General features: G+C 44.8%; 1 protein-coding gene across 9 annotated transcripts in view; it reads left to right on the top strand.

Moving 5' to 3' along the window:
* The window catches only part of LOC128334349 (cadherin-8), a 374,299-nt gene that overhangs the window by 12,851 nt on the left and 336,936 nt on the right, over nucleotides 1–24,512 (top strand). For 8 of the 9 annotated variants that reach the window (XR_008311263.1, XR_008311262.1, XM_053271066.1 and 5 more), the window contains exon 2: nucleotides 9,302–9,756. Coding sequence is in view for 7 of the 9 variants with exons in the window: in XM_053271066.1 (XP_053127041.1) it covers nucleotides 9,505–9,756 (252 nt within the window). In the remaining 2 variants the exon portion in view is untranslated. Of the gene's footprint in view, nucleotides 1–1,299; nucleotides 1,317–9,301; nucleotides 9,757–24,512 lie in introns of those variants that run through there. The other variant, XM_053271068.1, reaches the window with a different exon arrangement.

Here is a 24,512-nt window from a genome sequence, read left to right as displayed (position 1 = left end):
GGGCCAGTTGCTCTTCCCCTGCTAAATATAAGAGAATCACCACTTTTAAAATATGTCTCTTTGCTCAGTTAGCAGGGTTCCATTTGCTGGGTCTGCTCTCATTGGGGTTCAAATCCTAACTTCTTGTTATGAGATTGGCTGTCTTGGTCATTGTGAATGTGTGGCCAGAGTTTAAAAAATAATAATATGGATGTTTCGTTGATTTCTGGGAATGGGCTGGTTTTTACAATCATTTTGCCACTCACAGTTGAGAGGGCTGAAGTCTTTGGGGTTATAATTTTGGTTGGCTGGGTTAATTATTTGAAGTCTGTTTTTCCATTGATCTATGTAATTGCTGGTTGGAGTTTAGCTGGATTCTCTCTCTTTTTAAAAAAATATATATAAATTTTCTAAAAAGGGAAAGGAAGCTGAGAGGAGGAGGCCCTCATGCTCCTGCGGTACATGTCATGAAAACTAGGGAAGTGGTGCAGAAGGTGTTGGAGGAATATGCCATAGCTGTGTTTATGTTTACCCAAATGTGTGGTTTTACTGCAAGCAACACCGAGGTTATATTTTCTATTTATTTCCCCCCACTAGGAAGCAGGAGAGTGGGGTGGGCTTGTCTTGTGTTGGAAACACAACGAAGCTATTCACACACACACAGCAGAAACTGGGCTAAGTGGCTCCTGGTGGCGGCGGGCCCTCTTAAGGAGCCCATCGCTTAACTGAGGTTTGGGGCATGAGCAAACTGGGCTTTGCGATCATGTGTCTGCCGCAGCTGCTTGCAGGGGGGATGAGGGCTTCCAGTAATGCACTGCACACTTGTGCAGTGCATTAGTGGGGCTCTGGCGGGGGGCACGGAGCACTGGGCAGCGATGCTTCCCTGTGCCTGACCCCCGGAGCTACTGGGCGAACCACGGAGTTGCTGTTCGTCTGGGCAGGCAATCTGCCCACCCAGGGATGGAACACTGATCGTCTGCAGGGAAGGGAAGGTAAAGCCTCCTTCCCTGCAGTTAGCCGCGAAGCTCTCCTCACTGATCGTGAGAAGAGCTTCGATGATACAGTTCTGCCCCGGAGAGCTTAGCCTACTTTTTAGATCTTTGCAGTGAGCAAAGGTAACAAGTAGCAAGGGGAATAGCTTGGATAAAGTGTACGGAAGTTACTGTAATAAGCTCCAATAATTACCCAGAGATAGCATTCAGGTAGCTCCATTAAGAGCACTACCTGAATGCAATTTAAAGTTATGTGTTTGTACACTTTAAATTAACAGGCTTAATGCAGGATTGCTGCAGTGAACAAGGACTACTCACCTGAATGAAGATGATAGCATCGGCACGGTGTGTGTTTCCACTTTAGAATATATACATTGTCTACAGTGAGGGGAAAGAGACCCCGTCCAGATCCTCAGGAAACAAGACTGCATCACATACACTGTGCTGTTGCTAGTATGGCCAATAGAGAAGAGTGCTGGTCTTGTGATAGCAAGTATGAATTGTCCCCTTTGTTAAACAGGGTCTACCATGGTGGAGCTTCCTAGTGGTAACAGAAGAACCAAGGAGATGACAAGATATCTGGGCCTGGGTTAGAAGCAAAGGATTTTCAGTCCCAGGCGAAAAAAATATCCTGGGTGGAGGAGGAGGATAACAACAACAACAACAATACAACTTTATTTGTTAGCTATCTTATAACAAATTGTTCTCTGGGCGGCTCATAGCAGAGTATTAAAACATACAATACAAAGATATAACACATTAAATCATAACAGACAAAAAAGTTGAGAAGAAAATACAAAATACAATACAAAGCAGCTTAAAAACTCATTTTAATGTAAGTTAAAAATCAGATCAATTCTGAAAACAAGAATTTAAAAGGCCTGGGTGAACAAAAAGGTCTTTACCTGGCACCTAAAAAAACAAAGTGATGAAGCCAGGTAAACCTCACTGGGGAGGCTGTTTCGTAAACGGTGTGAAACCACCGAAAAGCCCTCTCCTTGGTAGCCACCCACCTCACCTTGTTTGGCAGAGGCAGCCAGGCGACGGCTTCCAAAGAGGATCTTAAGGTACAGTTAGGGACATATGGGGCATGGTGCTCTCTCAAGACGAGAGTCAAAGGAATATAGGAACATAGGAAGCTGCTATAGACAGAGTCAGAACTTAGGTCCATCTAGCTCAGTATTGTCTACAGAGACTGGCAGTGGTTTCTCCAAGGTTGCAAGCAGGAATCTCTCCGAGCCCTATCTTGGAGATGCTGCCAGGGAGGGAACTTGAAACCTTCTGCTCTTCCCAGAGCGGCTCCATCCCCTGAGGGGAATATCTTACAGTGCTCACACTTCTGGTCTCCCATTTAAATGCAACCAGAGCGGACCCTGCTTAGCTAAGGGGACAAGTCATACTGACTACCACAAGACCAGCTCTCCTCTCCTTAAGAGGAGAACAGGGGTAGTGGGGAAATGCGCTTGACTAAACCAGAATGGTCCTGAGCCCCTAGATCCTTTAGAGCTTCTAACTTCCAGCCCAAACATGGAAGGTAGGACTTGAGGCTGTGACTATGACCCCCACCACCACCACCACCCTGGCAATGAGTTAAATATCGGCATTGTGCAAGGGGCTAGAGGATTTTTTTAAAAGCTGGGAGAATATAGATGCTAAATTCTGTACCAAATGTGAAATGTTATGCTTGTCCAAAATGTACACAGAGTCACGGATCTACACAAACTGCTTACAAAGGCTTTAATGGAAGTAAAAGTTCTTTTTTTTTTTTTAAAGAGAGAGTAGCATCCCAAACGAACCTTGTTGTTCAGGTACACTATGACCTTGCATGTTCCCTCTTAGTGTTCCCTCTAAGGAGTGTGCACATGCGCTCACAAGTTTCTAGATGTCTGCTCAGTTCATTTTAGATCCCACTCAGGTTGAATCAGGAAGGCCCCACTCTGAATGCATGTGAGCATACAGTGCCTTGATACTGCCGCCCAGAACAAAACTCATTCTGCACACAGATGAAAAAAATTTAGAGAGAACACTGCTTGCATGTGGGTTTTTTTTCCTTTTCCATCTTCATTTTTAAACACTTACTTTGCATTTAGTCGTCTGCACTTGCACACATCAAATTAACAGGCTTAAGACATAATCACTGTGGTGCGTAAGGATTATTCACCTGGATGAGGACAATCGTGTCAGCCTGTGTGCGCGTTCCCCTCTAGACTATATTGTCTGCAGTGAAGGGGGCTGGGGAAAGCCAAAAAAACAAAAAGACAGGGCAAAGATCATCTGTAGTATGGAACAGAAGGTCTTTACTGGAACTTTGGAGACTCTCTTATTCATTTTTAGGTTCTTATCTCCATATTCACATATTCTGCTCAGCGACTAATGAAAAGATAACGAGCTGCCCTTTCTGACAGTCTGTCTGAGTGTTGCATCTGCACCACCTTCATTCAGACAGAGCTATCAAAGAAATTTTTAATTGTTTACCAATGGTAATGTAGTTTATTTCAATAAAATCAATGCGGTAACATTTGAAAAGTAACAACAAATGTCTGTGCATCGACCAAACCCACCTTAATGAATTGCTGGGGTCAGAGGACTGATCTAGAGCTTGTAATCACAATGATCAACAAGGCAGCAAGGGATGCAGAATGAAATTAAAAGTGGATTGCCCCTCAAGAAGTGACTGTGTTTAAAAGGGCCCGCCACATATTCCAGTATAAAGAAACTCAAGAGGCTGTAAAATATTCTCAACTGGAGCTTAAGGTAGCAGTGTGAAGATGGAGTGTCTCCTTTGGTCAAACAGGCATTGGAAAAGAAGGGAAACAAAATGAAAAGAACGAGAAATATATATTTTGAGTGTTGATAGCCACTTAAAGTCTGCTTATGTGTTAAACTTTTTTAAAAAATGAATTTTGACGATTAATTTTCAGGATAGATCTGTTGTAGTTCTTTATTTTCAAGATGAGGTGACTATTAGCAAAATAGTTCAAATGGAATGGACAATGGGATCTTTCTATGCAAACCACCCTGAGCTATTTTTTGGAAGGATGATATAGAAATCAATCAATCAATCAAATAAATAAATAAATAGTCCATCAAATTCCTATGGCCCATAGGCATGCTACTGAGCGTTTTGTAGTTATGCCTTCAAGATCAATGCACTTAAGTGCATTATATATAATCATGTGCATTATCTTAACTCCACAAAATCAATTAGATAATGTGTGTTACACTTCACTTGCCACCCTAAACACAGTTGAAAGGGGTTTGTTGAAGATGAGTGAAATTGGGAATTCATTCTAGCGGGAATTAATTTCACATAAACGTGTCCAATTTCAGCATTTGATTTCATTTTCATTTTGACTCTAAGCACATCATGAGGGTGTAAGTCTTCATGCAAAGCACACCCACTTCTTCACCAGCCTCCGGGCCCTCCCTTTTCTCCTGTGGAAAGGACCTGAGAAATGGAGGCATTTTTCCACAGGGAGAGATACAGAAGCCCTCCATTTGGAGATTACACGGTAGTGCTATGGCAGACAGTGTTAGCTCACCACTCTTGCCCGTTGGCATTGCTTGTCGAACGTCCACGGCTGATCTGTGGATATATGAAAAATGCTGTTTGCAAAAATAGGAGCTCTTTCTGCCAAATGGGTTTCTTGGCACTGAAAGAGGCCGGCATCGAAGCCTACTGTCAAGATGCATTTACAAAGCATCTATTGATATATGTCTTATGGCCCGTGCCTGCCTAAAATAACACAAACATCAAGTTAGGTTTAATGTGAAATCCATTTAAAAACGTGAATGTTTTGTCCCTTCTCCCTATTGTGGCTGATGCCACTTTTCAATGCCAGCTTCTCCCACGGAGCTATTCTGAGATTGGATTCAATTGTGACTAATGAATCTTGATGCACTAGCGAGGGCTCAATGGGAACTTAATTGGACACTTCTGAGCAGGGAGAAATGAGTTGAAATCTCCTGTCAAATGTGGATTTTTAAAAAAAAAACAGACAGGAAAACCAAAACACCTAAATGAACATGGTACGTATACAAATGTCAGAATAGATGCTTTGGTAAGGAGATGCGTTTTGCATTTTTCCTCTTCTGCATAGCAGGAATTGGTTGCATTGCTAAGCATACCAGTCTCGTTCAAGCTGTACCACATCTGCTCCCCCCGCCACCTGCCTTCTTATTTTGTCCTTGGTGAGACTTGTTTATATTCTGTGCCTAAGCATCATTTCTCTGGGTCCTGAACACACTTGTAATCGACCCAAAAGGCCTTCTGTGTTTTGAGAAGTTGCGGGATTGATCAGTACCCTTCCACTTCTTTGAGTTGCCTCTGTTAAGCTCCTTACATGGCTGCTGATTTGGATTTCCAGCAGGCATGGCAGTATGACATGCATGCATATTAATTACACAGAAGTGACAAATGCCCTTAAGACATTGCTCTCTGTCCCTGGGATCTAGTGTCAGTCCTCCATCCTGTCGGGGCTGTCCCTGAAGATACTGGGGCCTACTCGGAGGACGGACTTTCAGATGGTGAGCCTGAGAGAATGACCAGCATTCTAACAGGGGATTCCAGCTGTTGTTGACTTCGACTCCCAGCATCCTCAGCTGCAATGGCCTTTGGCTGGGGATTATGGGGATTGTAGTCAACAACATCTGGATTCCCCTGTAGTGACCACCACTGATGCAGAGCCTGCCCCTGAGACAGTCTCCAGGTCTGACAAGGAACCCTTTGGTGGGGAGCTGGAGGCCTCTACATGTCAAGAAGCCCCTGTAATAAATCCTCTGGAAACCCCTGCAGAAGAATTCCCAGAAGCCACCACTACCAAACCCAAGCAGAGTTGCTGCAGTCAGATCCTGCTCCCCACTTCACCCCAGGGGAGGGGACACAGGCCTCAGAACTCACTCCAGGGGAGAGCCATCCTTATCCCTTATGAGAGTCAGTGTGGTGTGGTGGTTAGAATGCTGGACTAGGACTGGGGAGACCCGAGTTCAAATCCCCGTTCAGCCATGATACTTGTTGGTTGACTCTGGGCCAGTCACTTCTCTCTCAGCCTAGCCTACTTCACAGTGTTGTTGTGAAAGAGAAACTTAAGTATGTAGTACACTGCTCTGGGCTCCTTGGAGGAAGAGCAGGATATAAATGTAATAATAATAATATTAATTAATTAATCCCCACCAGAACTCAGGGAGAGATACTGGTACCAAGCTCAGGTGGATTTATAGCAGTGATCCAAGTGCAACACCTGGCTGCTCAGCAGCACAACTGTGAAAGGCCTCCTCATGAGGAGGGATCTTTTATTTTTTTATTTTATCTTTGATTTTATTTTACATTTTTATCCCGTTCTTTCTCCAAGGAACCCAGAGCGATGCACGTGGTTATGTGTACCCTCACAACAACCCTGTGAGGAAGGTTAAGCTGAGAGAGACGTGACTGGCCCAGAGTCACCCAGTGAGTTTCATGGCTGAATGGGGATTTGAACTCAGATCTCCCTGGTCCTAGGCCAATACTCTAACCACTACACTACGCTGGCTCCAATGAGCCAGATGTTGCTGACAGATGCCTCTGGAATCTGCTGGCTACCATTTAAGCTCATTTGCTCAGCCCATTTGCTGATTCAACAGCTCACCAAGCTGTATCTTTCCAGTACAGACCTCCTGATCTTGCCCTAACAAGCTAGCCCTCTTCGGACCTCATTGCTGGCAGGCTAGCCAAGTTTCCCTCCTGGCAACCCTGCCTATCCTGAGACTGTGCTCCAGGCAGCCCTACCTGCACTTCAGCTAAGAGACTTCCCTCCCTAGCTACCTGTGGCTCCAGCTGTGGTCTCTTGCCCAACCTAACTGGTGACTCCTACACCACACCTTGCACCAGTCAACATACCTGACCCACTTGGGTTGTGTGGGAGCAGACCTGGTGGCGAGTTGCTGCACAGCTTGGCTCTTGGCCAAGGGGGAATAGGACATGTACACCCTGGAGACCATATGCATTTCCTGACACAGCTTCTGGGTTCTTCAAACCTTAGTAGCAGCATTGATGTCCTCTTGTTGCCTTGGGAGGATCTCAATATTTATGCTGATATTTATGGTGATTATCCATTTCTCCTGTTGCTTGTTAGATGATGCACCCTTCTGCCTATGTACAGGAAATATCAGCAGGCACTAAGAAACTTGAGACTTCTTGTTCTTGAGCAAAACATACTAAAGAAAGACCCACAACTCCTGATCTCTCAAGGTTCTCATTTTAGAGTTTCCTGTACATCACTCTCTTTGAGAGGAGAGCTGGTCTGGTGGTAGCAAGCATGACTTGTCCCCTTAGTTAAGCATGTTCTGCCCTGGTTGCACATGAAAGGGAGACTAGAAGTATGAGCACTGTAAGACATTCCCTTCAGGGGATGGAGCCACTCTGGGAAGAGCAGAAGGTTTCAAGTTCCCTCCCTGACAGCATCTCCAAGATAGGACTGAGAGAGATTCTTGCCTGCAACCTCGGAGAAGCTGCTGCCGGTCTGTGTAGACAATACTGAGCTAGATGGACCAAGGGTCTGACTCAATATATGGCAGCATCCTATGTTCCTATGTGTTCTGGAGGAGAGGGGGCAACTCATTGTTCAAAATGTTCTGCTCTGCTTCTCATGTGATCCATCACATCTTAAAAGATCTGGACCTTGCATGTAGAAATAAATTAGCAGAAACATAAAGAATGGTCCACAAGTTAGCCTCGGTTTTTCCCCCCAGAGACATAGGTGTGGGCAGGGTATTAAATAGATAGATAGATAGATAGATAGATAGATAGATAGATAGATAGATGGATGGATGGATGGATGGATGGATGGATGGATGGCTTGAAGCTCAGAGTGCCCCTTAGATCTCTAGACGTGGGTAAAGTGTTCCCTCCTTCTCCAGGGCCTCTTTATTCCAGATGAGAAGTCCGCATCACCTGCTTTACCAGGGTGCCAGCAGGGACAAGAGTAGGTTCTTAAAATACATATATCTAATTTGTGGCCGACAAATCATACCAATTTGGAAGGAGCAACCAACGCATGTCAAAATAACAGCACTTCCAGACTAACTATGCTGGCACACTGAGGAGGGGGTGATTTTTTATGACCTCCCCTTCCCAAGGAAGCCCCCGGGAATGTATTTTGAGGCGGCACAGAAGACTTTCTGGAAAGGGGAGGTCACCAAAATCTGTCCCTGCAAAACTGCTGTTTGAAAAGGGCTGTTATACTGATCCTCTTATTGCACTGGCGTTTCCTTAGTCAGGATCTTGGCCATTATTTCTGACCCTTCTGACAATGCATAATAATGAATCGTGGGGGGAGTCAGTTTATACTATTGATTCCTCATTTCCACTAACAATTGTGTAACTGACAGAACGTTCTGGGCTTCTTGATAAAAACGGAAGAGCAATGACTTTCTTCCTTTAAAGATCCCTGTAGGAGGTATCCTAGAACTGCTACTGACATTTCACCTAAAGCAAAAATCAAAACAAGTGTATTTGCTATAGAAGTATTCAGGGAGGCTAAGAAGAAAAATGTCTAGAAGGTACACCTTGTTATATTAATATGCAGGGAGGCTAACAATGAAACAAATTTAAAAAAAATTATTTATTATTTATTTACTTTTTCGATTTCTATATCGCCCTTCCAAAAATGGCTCAGGGCAGTTTACACAGAGAAATAATACATAAATAAGATGGCTCCCTGTCCCCAAAGGGCTCACCACCTAAAAAAAACATAAGACAGACGCCAGCAACCGTCACTGGAGGTCCTGTGCTGGGGGTGGACAGGGCCAATTACTCTCCCCCTGCTAAATAAAGAGAATCACCACATTAAAAGGTGCCTCTTCGCCAAGTTAGCAGGGGAGCCATTGCAGCTGGGGATTCTGGGAATCATAGTCAACAGCATCTGGGAATCCCTAGCAGAGGGAACACTGAACCCCTCCTATATTCTACCAATGACAACCACAGGGCTCTGTGGTCACCAGGAGTCGACACCGACTTGACGGCACAACTTTACCTTTTCATAGAGGGCAACAGCTGGGAACGTGGTGACGACTTCTGTCCATACAAATTGTGGGATGCTTTCCCCCCTCTTTCGTGAGATATAAACATGTACATGAAAGTGCCCAGAAGTGTGATTATCTTCTAGCTCTTTTCTCTGTGAGCTCTAGTTTCCAGCTAGATCTGGATCACAAAACTGGGCCTGTGGTCTGAAGACACTTCTAGATTTCAGCACCACCACACCACCACCAATAAAACCGATTAAAGGTCTAATAGTTTAGAAAACACTTTCTCCCATTATTTGATGCTAACTTTATATTTTCCTTTAATTTTCCAGGAATCTTTGAGGACACGTCAGTCCCAAGGAGTGTGTGGGCGTACCATCCAAGCTCTTTATATTGATGTTTAACTGTGCTCTAAACACATGGAGGAGCTATAAGCAAATCTTCTTTGCTGCATGATGAATTGGATGACTGCAATCTGGAAGAAAGCAAAATAATTGTTTCATTGTCGGCTGTGATTTGCTTAGTGTGTGGAACGATGCCAGAAAGGCTAACAGAAATGCTTATGGATACGTGGGCTCCATTAGTAATATTATGGATTACTGTATTCCCATCTATGTATATGGCTCCAATGAATCATTCACAAGTATTACCAAGTGCATCCAGTAGAGGACTAAATGAACAAAGTGAAGAACAAAGGATCTTAAATCGCTCAAAGAGGGGCTGGGTGTGGAATCAAATGTTTGTGCTGGAAGAATTTTCTGGACCTGAACCTATATTGGTTGGCCGGGTAAGTCAAGAGTATTATTTTGTAAATGAGGTTGATGGCGCACAGTCATTTGCTTGTTCTCGCCTACCTTATCCTATGAATGCCTTGACATCCATACTACTTCTGGGTGAATGCAGCTAGCTGACACCGAATCAGTATTTTGTAGTTTATCTGGGCTATGGACCACGATGTACTTAGTGGCAATGCTGTTATTGTTTTCATTAATACTCCAGTTTTGAGGTTACAATACTCCAAAGGGTGTGAGTGTATATGTCCTTTCTCTTTTTTGATATGGAGAGGATTGCACAGAACAGTGCCTCTTGGGATATCCTGCCACAGTCATGCCTCTTTGTCAGCGGCAGACTGGAAGCAGCTACGCATACAGAGAGTGGAGGATGCAAGATCCAGCAGAACTGGGACCAGAATATGAGTGGAGTGCTAGAACAGATACAGAGCCTGGTCAATCAGGAGGCAGAGTTGATTATAAGACGTCTGATGTAAGGGGACTAAAGCAGATCTTCTCTCTGTATAATTCTCTTAGATGTACCTGTCGCTAATCCTATGTTTGGCAGCTCTCGCAAGAGTTCACAAGTGAGGGGAGGGGGAGTGGAAAGCGATGGTGGCGTGGAACATAAGGTGAACAGACAGGCCAGTGAACTGGTGGGCAGGTGGAGAGAGAAAGCAGCAGCGACAGGGAGAGAAAGTGGAAGTGGAAGCGGCGGGGGGAGGAGAGAAAGCAGAGGCAGCCAGTGGGGAGAGATCAGTGAGTGGCTGGAAAGAGTGGCTGGCCAGGTGGCCAACCAGAGAGAGAAAACATTAGAGGAGGGGGAAGGCTGAGAACGAGGGAGAACTAGAGGTGCAGATGCTCTGTGCCTGGGCCAGCTATATGAAATAAACATAGGAAGCTGTCTTGTACCAAGTCAAAACCATTGGTCCATATAGCCCAGTATTGGTCCATATAGCCCAGTATTGGTCCATATAGCCCAGTATTGGTCCATATAGCCCAGTATTGGTCCATATAGCCCAGTATTGTCTTAGGCAGTGGCTGTCTAGGGTTATGCCAGGGATTGTTGCACCTGCAAAGCATATGTCCTACCCCTGAGATACAGCCTCTCCCTGTCAAATGTAGAGAACAAGAATGTAGGGAAGCAGGCATCAAGGAGGAAAGGTGTTGAACCCCCAAGTGAAGGGACATTTTGGTAGTTTTGAGATGCAGCACATTATTCAGTGAATAGGTCGATTTCAGTGTCAGAAGAGCAATTTAACGCATGCATCCTGCCTGGAAAATGGAAATCTTCTATTTTTGTTAGTAATGATATCAAGACAGATTGTTGCGTTCCCATGGAATCCAAGGACAAAAGGGGGGAGAGAGAGAGAGAGAGAGAGAAATTAATGAAGAGCTAGGCAGAACACTTCACTGTATTGTCAATCACAACGTAGAATGACTGCAAACCACTTAAGTTATCAAAAGTTTTAGAAACCATAATAGAACAGTCTGAACAGCTCAAATGCTGCATTTGCTTCAAATGTCTTCATACGCTGAAAACCACCTTCTTGCCTCATCAAAACCAGGGCAAACAGGGTCACAGATCAGAAAGGAAGGAAGCAGCAATACAAACAAATATCAGGTCTTGCCTGAGATCACCTGGGTGTTTTCCACACAGCAGGCTTTAACACATATTTCTGCGAGGCTTTACTGTGAGTTCAAAGTTGCCCCCCAAAAAACAATGCAAAAAGTAGATTTATTTTTTAACCTGGATATAAATTGGGCTACACTCTAACACACAATGAAAAACTCAAATCCTGTGTGAAGTGCTCCCCAATATCTTGGCAAGGGGTAAATCTGGCCGATATGTGAACACACACCTCCATTCCAGAGGAGATCCAAGCTCAAAGCCTTGTGTGAAAATCACCCTGGTAGGGTTGCACTGAATCCATTTGTGTTTGAAACCACTGAAAACATTTTTCTTTCCTAGCCAAAGAGAATGAGGTTTTTATTTTGGCAGAGGAGTGGGGGGAGGCAGTTAGAAATATTTCCTGAGAGTCCGACTATCCCCCCCCCTTTTCTGCTGCTGTTTCCCTCCCCCACCACCGCCTGGCCCCAACATCTGTTGCTGCTTCTTTCTTTTGGTTACTGCTGCTTTATTCTTCCTGGCCTAACCTCAGCCAATTGGGAATCAAGTAGTGGATGGGATGATGTCACAATACTAAGTACCAATCAGATTTGGTTACGTGATAACTTCTGCAAGCATGTTCCCAAGTGGCAATTTCAAATTCTGGGTTATCTCATTGGTTCATTGGTTACCGGTCTGCTTCTGGGCTAGATTCAAGGTTCTGGTCTTGACCTTTAAAGCTCTACACGGCTTGGGGTCGGGGTGCCTGTTGGATTGCATTCGCACATATGAGCCTGCCAGGGCCCTCCGTTCATCGTCTCGGGCCCTGCCTAAGGCCATGCTGATCTGGTTGGTGGGGACTAGATACAGGATCTTTTTGGTTGTGGCCCCTTAGCCTTGGGACGCCTTCCCTGAAGAGCTTCGCCATGCTCCCTCCCTCAGTGTTTTTAAAAAACAACTAAAACCAGATCTGTTTAAAGAGGCTTTTTAATGCTCCATCTTTGGTTATATCTGGTCGCTTCTTTAGTTTTTATAATTCTCAATTTTTAGCTTTTAAAATAACTTTTGATTTGAAATTTAGTACTGACTGCGGTTTTTAACATGACTTTTAATTTGTTTACTTAATTTGGTTATGTTTGTTGCTTTTATGGTATATCTATTGTTGTGAGCCACCCCAAGCAGTAGCGTACAGGAGGGGCGGGGTATAAAAATTTTAAATAAATGAATGAATTTCAAAGACATTGTACCATGCCAAGTGGCTACTATTGTGCACAATCTATGCGCTAATATTCTAGAAAGATTTGCACACAATTGTGCACACAATTTAAGATTTGCATCACAGCATCCTCTAAAATATTGTAAGTTAACCTTAAGATCAATACAGTAGATCTGTGCAGAGATTGCATCACAATAGGAATGGGAAAGGGGTGCAGTTAGGGGAGAGGAGAGTTCACCCCTCTCCCCGGTGGCCCCTCTGAGTGAGGGAGATAATGAAGAAAATAGGGAGGGGTGGAGCTGGGGGACCTTCATGAGCTGGGGGGCACAGTTCTTTGAACCCATCTGCTCAATTATAGCTATACCCCTGGGATGAGACTTTGCTGCTGGATCTGAAAAGGCACAGAGTAGGGGCCAGCAAGCTTCTAGAAGTGGTGTGTCAAGTACAGTGGGCATCATAGTGGCTGGTCTGAGTATAAGTGCTATTCGGAATCCTTCTTTGTGCTACTCTGCTTGCTATAGCTTGCCTATCCCTGGCACGCTTAGTACTGCAACAGGCACTCTCAAATTATAGTGGATCTGGGCCCAGAGGAAACTAAGCTCCCCTCAGAAAGTGAATCACCACTCACGAAGCATTTTCTCCCCCTGACTGGGACAGTGTGTACTCCTTTGGAATCTCTTTCTGCAGAAAACCCTTCACCTGACTAGATAACCCCTTCACCTGACTAGCGTTAACTTGGGGAGTGCCTTCTTCTTCATGATCCCCACCACACATTAAGGTCATCAGAGGTTCATCTCCAGTTACCACCGGTACGTCTGGTGATGACTCAAATGCGGGCCTTCTCTGTAGCTGCTCCTGGGCTGCGGAATGCACTCCTGGCAGAAACCCATAATCTGAATACATTATTGGCTTTCAGGAGAGCCCTTAAGATCTATCTGTTTGGACTAGCCTTCCAGGGTTTTTAAACTGTAAAAGTTTGGCCTGGTTTTCTAAGAAGGTGGGATTTGGGGGACTATGAAGCCAGTTCTGTTTATAAGGAGCGACCTCGACTTGTTGGCACTTAATCAATCAATCAATCAATAAAAAAAGCCACCTAATGGCACGGCAGGGAAATGCTTTCATTAGCAAGCCAGAGGTTGCCGGTTCGAATCCCCGCTGGTATGTTTCCCAGACTATGGGAAATACCTATATCGGGCATCAGTGATATAGGAAGATGCTGAAAGGAATCATCTCACACTGCGCGGGAGGAGGCAAAGGTAAACCCCTCCTGTATTCTACTAAAGACAACCACATGGCTCTGTGCTCACCAGGAGTCGACACTGACTCAGCAGCACACATTACCTAAATCTTACTGAAGTCAATGGGTCTTGCTTACAAACAAGTGTGTTTGATGTTGCATCGTGGCCAATTTTTTTCATGGAGAAATTGACATCTTCTACAGCAGTAAAGAGCAACAGCAAGTATACTTGGAGAGTTGAAAATGCAAGTTGTTAGCAGATAGCTAGCTTGTTGTAAGTTTGGTATAAAACAATATTGCACACGTTGTTGTGGTGGTTGTTTCTTGTAATCCCCATTATGTAAATGGAAACTGCTGTATAGGCTAATAGAAGTTGTAATAGCTCTTCTGCATTAGTGATCTGTTTGAAAGCTTTCAGATGTAATCTTTAACGTAAAATTATGTTACTAGATACCTATGACTATACTTGGTTGCAATAAAGCCTTAATGTCCTTCTCCTCTTGTCCAGTGGCTAACTGACATCTCACCAGGCTAAAAAGATTACCAAAGCTACTATCCCATGCATATTTACCTGGCTGGGGTTGGATAGAGATAGTTGCTGTCTTCCTGCTAAATATCAGAGAATCACCACTTTAAAAGGTGCCTCTTTACCATTAAATGAATAATCCTATATAAAAATTCCCTAGAGTGTGCGGCCGTGCTGCCCGTGTCTTTTTCAGCAGTTCTGAGCATGCGCAGAGCGCATGCTCAGAACGTCCGAGAAAGATACGGCCGCAGGGACACAGGCGGCCATGCTGGAAAGAGCGGCGGAGAAAAAATGGGCTAAGGAGAAGGCAGAGACGGCAGCGTGGAGAACGGATGGGAGAGGTGGCTGCGGGGGAACCGGGAGGGCTGAGGCGGCAGTGGGGGAACTGGGAGAGCGAGGAACCAAAAAAAAAAAAAAACCAGTGGGGAGAAGAAGAAAAAGTTTAAAAACGGGCCCGCGGGGGGACCGGGAGAGCAGAGAAGGAGGCGAGGGAGGTCGGTGGGTGGCGTGGGGGTGTTTTTTGGACACAACAAGCCGCTTCTGGGGAGGAAGAAGCAAAGAAGGGAAGGGACCCCTCCAGCAGCTCCGCAGCCACCCAAAGGGAACCCGCCGCGGCCTCCTGCCTTGCTTTGAGTGCCGTTTGCCCTGCTGAGCTGAGCCCAGCCAAGCCTGGCCCCTCGCCCTACCCAGCCAGTCCCGCCGCTGCTGCTGTTCCTCCGCCTCCTGCAGCCACCAGACGTTCCCGGGCAGCAGCAGGAGATGGTGTGTGCTGCTTGCCTGTCACCCAGCAGCACTCGGGGCGTGGGCAGCAGGGCCAGCAGCACCTGCAGAAGCCGCTGCTGCCACAGCCTTAGAAAAGCGCCTGCAAAGCGCCCCTCGCAGACCTGACGTGATTCCCTCCCGGCGGTGTCTTGGCAGCCGAGAGTAGGAGGAGGAAAAGCCAGGGCTCCCCTCTGCCGTCAGAAAAATTACCCCACTCCACACCACAGAAGGCACTGGCCCAGCCATAAGGAGGAGGGCACGAGGCAGCCAGAGGAGATGAAAATAGATGGCACCAAAGGACTACTAGCTAACGTGGGCCAGAGACGTTAGACGTTAACGTGGGCCAGAGACTCCAAGGAGGAAGCCAAAGACAGAGAGAAAGAGAAAGAGAGAGACAGACAGACAGACAGACAGAAAAGAAGGAGTGCAGGAGGGAGACAGGACAATAGAGAGAAGAAAAGAAAAAAAGAAGGAATAAGAGAGAAGGGAGAGAAAAGAACAAAATAAACAAGGAGGGAGAAAGGGAAAATAGGAAAGAAAGAAGGAAAGAACGAAGGAAAAAAATAGAAGAAGTGAGGGAGAAAGACAAAAAAACCCAAAACCCGCCAGCCCCAAAGAGCGCGCCCATTATAGAAAGAAAAGAGGAAAAGAGAAAGAAAAAGAAAAAAAATGAGAAAAAGTGGAAGAAAGGAAGGAAAAGAGGGAGAGGGAGAGAGAGGAAAGGAAAGAGAGGGAGAGGGAGAGGAAGAAAAAAAGGGGGCAAGAGAAAGGGAGAAGGAATAAAGGACAACAACAACAACAAAAAGGCACTAGCGCCCGTTATTTTAACGGGCTTAAAAATACTAGTACTTAATAATACTGAATAATATTGCATAATACAAAACTACCAACCCACCACCAGAGTAATACATGTACCTAATAAGGGTTAACCATTTGTTTCCTGATGTTACAAACAGTGGCACAAAATTTGGCCACACAGTAGGTGATCTTGGCATCAGAGTCAGAAAGGAAAAAATATACATAAAGTCATCCAGCCTGTCTGAATAATGTATCAGAATTGGGCCAATGAGAAGAGATTGTATATCTCTATAAAATACACAATGCAATGCTACATGCCCCACTGACCCAATCATGCCTGAGCGGCAGGGGCAGAACTGCTGGAACTGTACAGCCTAACATCACTGGCATACTGTAGTACTTTGTTGTCAAGCATTGTGAAAAGGAGGGCAAAGTGAAACACCACCTATGTGCCTTTCCTTGACTCACAACTTAAAGCTCCTTTATTCTTTTCAGTGTGGCAAGGCTTTCTCTCTCTCTCAGAAAATCTTTCTGCAACCCCCTTGGTAAATCAGCATTTCAGGATGTTTGGCCCTGATCTGAGTGGTCATAAATGCTGTTGTTAACCATGCAATGTCATTCTGAAACTACATAGATGTCTCTGCCAGATTCCTTCCTTCCTTCCTTCCTTCCTTCCTTCCTTCCTTCCCTCCCTCACTCTTTCCTTCCTTCCCTCCCTCCCTCCCTCCCTCACTCTTTCCTTCCTTCCCTCCCTCCCTCCCTCCCTCCCTCCCTCTTTCCTTCCTTCCCTCCTTCCCTCCCTCCCTCCCTCACTCTTTCCTTCCTTCCTTCCCTCCCTCCCTCACTCACTCTTTCCTTCCTTCCTTCCCTCCCTCCCTCCCTCCTTCCTTCCTTCCCTCACTCACTCTTTCCTTCCTTCCTTCCTTCCTTCCCTCACTCCTTCCTTCCTTCCCTCACTCCTTCCTTCCTTCCCTCACTCACTCACTCACTCCTTCCTTCCTTCCCTCACTCACTCTTTCCTTCCTTCCTTCCTTCACTCACTCTTTCCTTCCTTCCTTCCCTCCTTCACTCACTCCTTCCTTCCTTCCCTCACTCTTTCCTTCCTTCCTTCCTTCCCTCACTCACTCACTCGCTCTTTCTTTCTTTCTTTCCTTCCTTCCTTCCTTCACTCCCTCCCTCCCTTCTAGAATTCCCCTGCTCTGTTCTAATTCAGAGCTTCTATCTAACCAGCCTTCCACTTCTCCCGAATTCTGGTTTAACCAGAGCCCTATGTTGAATGCACACATAGTCTGTGTACAGTGTACACATGTATGGATCTGCATGCATTGTGTTCAACACATGTTCAGTAATATACTTCCTATCTGTACCCTGCATTTAAGAAGGCCATTGAAAATCAATGCATGCACAGTAATTCACTGAAAAACATGTGGACAGATGCTTGTATGAATTTACAATGAAATGCTTGGGCGTCTGGAGGGATTGAGACATTCCCATTGAATTCAATTGGGCTTACTCCCTCTAAGTGAGTAGAATGTCTAAAATAAATTCTAGAACTGGAATACAAGCAGATTTTAGTTGCTTCAGTTCATTTCCATGCTTTCCTTCATCTTAGTGATGTGCACGATGTTGAAGAAGAGAATATGACTGCATTAAGATTATTTTCATGCAATGCTATTTGTGCTCACGATTGATTCTGTACATTAGTGAAATACCACACAGGAAAGAAATGTATGCACAATCACATCAAAGATGGCTTTTTGCAGTGGTTGACTGTACACTTACACAATGGTCACTTAAAGAGAGGCAAATTAACTGAAGGAGCTGAAAGCTTAAGCAAAGTACACATGCACATGACTCTGTACAAAATCTGGGGAGGAGGGGAATAAAAGGAGGATTCCAAATTCGTAGGTCCCACAGGGGAAACAAGACCAGGTAATTCTGCTGCTAACTTGGAAAAGAATACTTTTTTAAGTAGGGGAGAGCAGTTTTGTGTATTCATAGGAACATAGGAAGCTGCCATATACCAAGTCAGACCATTGGTCCATCTAGCTCAGTATTGTTTACACAGACTGGCAGTGGCTTCTTTAAGGTTGCAGGCAGGAATCTCTCTCAGAGATTGCTTGGAGATGCCAAACTTGGAACCTAGATGCTCTTCCCAGAGCAGCTCCATACCCTAAGGGGAATATCTTACAGTGCTCACACATCAAGTCTCCCATTCATATGCAACCAGGGTGGGCCCTGCTTAGCTAAGGGGACAAGTCATGCTTGCTACCACAAGACCAGCTCTCCTCTCCATTCAGCCCAGGATAACATCACTCCCAGGGGCTGTTGCTTGCTGGCTCTCTCTTGTGTTTGGACTCTGAGCCTTTTGGGACAGGGAACCCTCTTCTCATTGTTTTGCTATGCAAATGGCTTTGAGACCCTTTTACTGTATATGTAAATATTGTATATAACAATTTGGAATGCCAAAATTCAGATAACTGAGAATAGGAAGAGATCCAGATGAGATGAATGTCAGAAGCCAACCCAAGACTACCCAGTAGAAGGCTGCTGGAAAAGGATCATTTTTATCCCACCCTTGTTCTTCCTAGGAGCTCAGAAAAAATATAAATATACATTATATCTTCAGAACAACTTGGTGTGATAAGGAGCTTGTTCTCATGAACCGCCAAGCCCAGGATCCCGGCGGACTTGTGGTGCCAAACCCAACGTTGAAACCTGTCTCTTAGCCGAGGTGCAAATGTGCCCTTAACCCATGTTCCCTGTGCCTGTTCCCTTGTTTTAGCCTCCTGGTGGGGGTCTCCTCGTGGGTTGCTGCAGTGTGGAGCCATGCCACTGCAGCACACAGGCAACTAAATGGGGTTAGCGGAGTGCTCGCTCCACTAACCTCGTTTAAGGTGAGGAGTAGTTTTGGTCGTTTGCTGCCAGGAGCTGTGCAGCTCCTGTGGCAGCAGACGACCAGGTGAAATTGGGCTAGCCTCCTTTAGCCCGATTTCTCCTGGTTGTGGGAATAGCTTCAACAACAACAACAACTACTACTACTATCTATATACCACTCTTCAACCAAAGTTCACAAAGCTTCATAGCCAAGGAGGATGAGAGAAGAGCTGGTCTTGTGGTAGCAAGCATGAATTGTCCCATTAGCTAAGCAGAGTCTGCCCTGGTTGCATTTGAATGGGAAACCACATGTGAGCGCTGTAAGATATTCCCCTCAGGAGATGGAGCCACTCTGGGAAGAGCAGAAGGTTCCCTTGCAAGTCCCCTCTCTGGCTTCTTCAAGATAGGGCTGAGAGAGATTTCTGCCTGCAACCTTGGAGAAGCCGCTGCCATTCTGTGAAGACAATACTGAACTAGATAGACCAATGATCTGACTCTGTATATGGCAGCTTCCTAGGTTCCTCGGATTTGAATATTTGAATGTAGGGTTTCTGAGAAGACCTGATGTGGTCTAGTATGAGTTCTGTCAGATTTTATCCCAAATCTTAGTTCAGGATTACCATTGCTCACATTTCCTCCTCATTTGTATGTTTGTTCTTACATACATACGTGCATGTGTGTGTCTGTGTGTACACACACACATACATTCTGTGTTTATTGGCTAACATTGATGCTAAGCTAAAGTAAAAAAAAAAATCCCAAGGCAAGAAAAACGAAGAAAAAAAAGGCACCCAATCTGGCTAGATTTCAGACTCACATTATGCATATCCTGAATCTATAGTAAGACTTTGTTAAATCTCCCTGATTAAATCAACATTCAACCAGAACGCTGTCAATTTATGACAGTTGAGGATATGCCCTCCATATGTTTATTGTAGCTCGTAAAAATCTGTTTTCTATCAGTGGCATACAAGTGTGTTATTAACATGCATTGCAGGTCCTAGAAAAAACTCACACTTTTTCCTGCTACACAATAACCCCAAATGGATTTAAACTGGGAAAGAGAGTCTCTCCATCAAGCACTTAAACTGACAAAAGAAAGCAGATTTTGAGTTAAGGCAGCCAGCCACTTATGTCTTGACTTCATCCTGTTACTGCCGGGCCATCAGAAGGATGTGTGATCTTATGCACCATATGTGTGCCAGTTTCCTCTGCGCAACTAGAGGCAAGTGGAATAGAGTGAGAGAATACAGTCATCTCTCCTTCACCACCATGTTAGATCATCAGCTACTGTTATGGCGTTGTCAAAGTATTCGATCTCCTTTGAATACTCTGTCATTATTCAAATACATTAGTAAATCCAAAGGGGAAGAAAGAGGCACGATAAAAACCAACCGAGGGATCAATTTCCAAGAACTGTTTCAAACATCACTTCCTCCCCTGCATTGCTGTGATTTTTTTCCTTTCTTAATTTGCTGGGACCTCTTTATAGTCTTAGTATTCTGCAGAACAGATGGAGGAGAATAAAACTTGCTTCCAAGGAAAGGATCTTGGAACTGTTCCTGAACTGATAATTTCCTTGTACTTATTGTCTGCATGCTTTCGCTGCATCCGTCTTAAAAACAACTAGTTATTTCTCTTTTTGTGTTAGCACCACAACAAACACACTTGAAGAGAAACCCCTCTTGAGAAAAAGATGTCAGGTTTGACTAAATCCAGCTTCATGCCAGCATGTCCAAGACAGGATTGCGGAGTCCCATAGAGGCATCCGTTTAAGCCTGATTCAGACATGATACTGTCCGAGTATACAGATGTCTCTACACTCATGTGCAAGTTTGTGTGAATAGCTGCACCTGTGTACATTTAAAAAGTGAACCTGGATACAGATAGGAAGTGTAATTCTGGACCTGTGTTCAGCATAACATGTGAATGACTGGACCAGTGTACCAATCTGTACCTGTGTACACTGTACATTTGTTGTACAAGTGTTTAACATAATGTTTGAATGGGCCTTTAGATCAGTGTTCCCTCTAACAGGGATTCCCATTAGTTGTTGGCTACAATGGCCACAATCCGCAAGGAAAAGCCATTGCAGCTGGGAATTCTGGGAGTTGTAGTCAACAACATCTGTTAGAGGGAACACTGGTACATAGGAAGCTGCCATATACTGAGTCAGACCATTTGTATATCTAGCTCAGTATTGTCTTCACAGACTGGCAGCGGCTTCTCCAAGGCTGCAGGCAAGAATCTTTCTCAGCCCTATCTTGGAAATGCTGCCAGGGAGGGAACTTGAAACCTTCTGCTCTTCCCAGAGCAGCTCCATCCCCTCAGGGGAATATCTGACCGTGCTCACACATTATTATTATTATTATTATTTATTTTATTTGATTTCTATACTGCCCTTCCAAATATGGCTCAGGGCAGTTTACACAGAGAAATAATATATAGATAAGATGGATCCCTGTCCCCAAAGGGCTCACAATCGAAAAAGAAACATACGATAGACACCAGCAAGAGTCACTGGAGGTCCTGTGCTGGGGGTGCAGAGGGCCAGTTACTCTCCCCCTGCTAAATAAAGAGAATCAACACATTAAAAGGTGCCTCTTTGCAAAGTTAGCAGGGGTCCCATCAAGTCTCCCATTCATATGCAACCAGGGCAGACCCTTTTTATCTAAGGGTACAAGTCATGCTTGCTACCACAAGACCAGGTCTCTCCCCCCGCCCCCGCTCTCTCTATCTATAAACTTGCATGCAACTTAGGGCTGATTTCCATTGACCCACAAGGAGTCGGGGAGGGAATTTCCCATGGTGCCATTCTACCATAATCTTGGACGGTATGTATAAAGAAACCACATGGGCAAGGTCAGTGACATGGCTCCTTTCCATGCGGATGTCGCCCTCCATCCTCAGCACCATTTGTTTGGACCTTAACCATGCTGTAGACTGGTCTTGTGGTAGCAAGCATGAGTCCATCCTAGTTGCAGGTTCCACTGTAGTTGCATATGAATGGGAATATCACTGTAAGATATTCCCCTTATGGGATGGAGCTACTTTGGCAAGAGCATGTAGGTTCCAAGTTCCTTCCCTGGCAGCATCTCCAAATAGGGCTGAGAGAGATTCCTACTTTGGAGAAATCGCTGTCATTCTGTGTAGACAATACTCAGTGAGATGGACCTATGGTCTGACTCAGTATATGGCAGCTTCCTATGTTCCTAAGTACAAATGTTGACATTTACTGAAGTGAGTTTCACTGTTCCTTTACATGCCCCCAAGCAGCACGAGAAGATATTACAGGAAAGTTGCCCACATAATCACAGAAAGTCCATACTGAGATACCTGCTTAGACAGAGTGCTTTCTCTGTACCACTTGTCATATGGGGCAAACCACCCGGGACTCAGCCACTTTCTGGTTTTGCTGCCTGCCAGTGACTGGATAAACAGAGGGATCATCAAAGACGTGTTAGGCCACACATCCTGTGGCCTATACAAGATTAGAAGTGAATGATCTGTAAATATTAACATGTATAAAAAAGTGACTTCTGCCCCTAGAACTGTCTGCAGTTCAAATCCCATACAATCCTTCTGCCTCGTTGTGCTATTGCTATAGTGCAGAAAATGGTTGTCTCTGCCAAAGGTGGTATTGAACATTCTGATATGCACACGCAAAGCTACATATTTACATGTAGCAAAGAAATGTATGATTAGGTTTTTAAAAAGGAAGACGATTCCATTAAGTTTCCAGTTCTCCATTCGCTCTCCAAAAGGCTTCAGCTCCTGGATATGGAAACCACTACCTTGTTTTTGGGATGTCCTGTTTCACATCCAAACTGATAGGCACTCAGCCATCTATATGAGAGAATATTTGGCTCCTTTAAAAAAAAATCCTGATGGCAGGATTCTATTATTATAGGTACAGTTTTACTAAGGCTGCAGTTCTATGCATGGGTGTAAGCCCCACTGAAACACATATTTGAGGTAACATATTTTGAGGAGAGCCTGTCTTCTGGTAGCAGATGTGACTTGTCCCCCTAGCTAAGCAACATCCACCCTGGTTGCATTTGAATGGGAGACCACATGTGAGCACTGTAAGATATTCCCCTCAGGAGATGGAGCCACTCTGGGAAGAGCAGAAGGTTCCAAGTTCCCTCTCTGGCTTCTCCAAGACAGGGCTGAGAGAGATTCCTGCCTGCAACCTTGGAAAAGCCATTGCCAGTCTGTGTAGACAATACTGAGCTAGGTAGACCTATGGTCTGACTCAGTATATGGTAGCTTCCTATGTTCCTATGTCTGCTTCAGGAGAATTGCAGATTCCAAGCAACAGCTGTAGAACAATGTCAGTGATTCCTACTTTGGAAGATCCGTTTCCATTTATCTTTATATTCCGTGCTTCTGTTTGCTTGCGGTCACATATGGCAAGAGATACATGATCGGGTAAGCTCAGATTATTTTCAAAAGTGCTTTTTTCAAGTTTGAGAAAGTCTGTGATGACAGAAGCAATGGGCTTCCCAATGACTGGCAACCTCATTCGGCTGTGGAATGATATGTCTTGTGACACTCTCTATTGCTTTTCCCTGCAGACTTGATGAGTTGGAAATAACTCCCCCACCCCTTGCTTTAGAATTGCTATATGTTTGGAGTCTCCTCTGCATGCATTTACAACTCTGTGGCAGATGTGCGAAGCAGTCTGCAGTGCATCAAATGTCATTGTTCTTTCCATTGGAGACAACAACAGAATTCACAAAGACCCAGATGAAATAAAGCAAAGATGTTAGGTGACTGCACGCAGCAATGCAATGTGTAGGCATGCTCCTGTACTTCTCATTTGCCAGCATTATGGAGCCCAAGGTAAATATATAACACACATAATTGGCAATGTGTTAAATGGCATTGGACCCAATTTAATAGGCAGGCACTTTCAGGTAAAAAACCAAGGATATTTAGTTTATGCTTTACTGCTACAGTTTATAGCTTGGGACAGGAGATGTTAAGCAGCAAACGTAAATACAAGGGGGTTTGAAAGTGACAAAAGCTTTTTATTTTTCATTCCTTGAATCAATACTGAATAATTCAGTAGTAAACCCCAGACTCAAAGGAACTATACTGACAGTCAGGCTGATGCGCTTTCAGCTACGTGCTTCTCCGGTACCTATTGTTTATCCGGGTGCCTCTCCAGGCTCTGAGAATTCTCCAGTAGCTTTTAGAAACGGGTATGTTGCTTGCTCTCACCCTTCACCATCATAAAAGCAAGCAGATTTCCTAGAATATAGAGCCCAGTAAAATGATTGCTTCACTTAACAAACGACTGCAGGCTCAGGAGCACCAACATTGCAAAAGAATCTAAGAAGTGTAATGGGATTGGCTAGTTTTAGTATTCATGCAACCATAGATTTTTAGAGGAACCTTGGAGGCCTTCTAGGCTTGCCTCAGTGCAGGAAACTGCTACAGCATCTCAGACAGATGAATGCCCAGCCTCCGTCTGCAAACCTCCAGGGAAGGGAAGGCCCCCGCTGCATGAGGCAGACTATTCTGTCATTGAACAGCTCTTAGCATTAAGAAATTCTTCTTGAAGTCTTGCCTAAAACTGTTTCCTTGGCATTTTAACCCATTGGTTCAAGTCCTGCCCTCAGCAGCAAGAGAGAACAAGCTTGCTCCTTCTTCTGTGTGACAGCCTTTTCAGATATTTGAAGACAGCTGCTATATCTCCCCTTAGTTTTCTCTTCTCCAGGGTTGCAGGCAGGAATCTCTCTC

This window comes from Hemicordylus capensis, chromosome 9 (genome assembly GCF_027244095.1).
Source record: "Hemicordylus capensis ecotype Gifberg chromosome 9, rHemCap1.1.pri, whole genome shotgun sequence".
In the NCBI taxonomy this organism is placed as follows: Eukaryota; Metazoa; Chordata; class Lepidosauria; order Squamata; family Cordylidae; genus Hemicordylus; species Hemicordylus capensis.
This window is presented reverse-complemented; position numbering and strand designations above follow the sequence as displayed.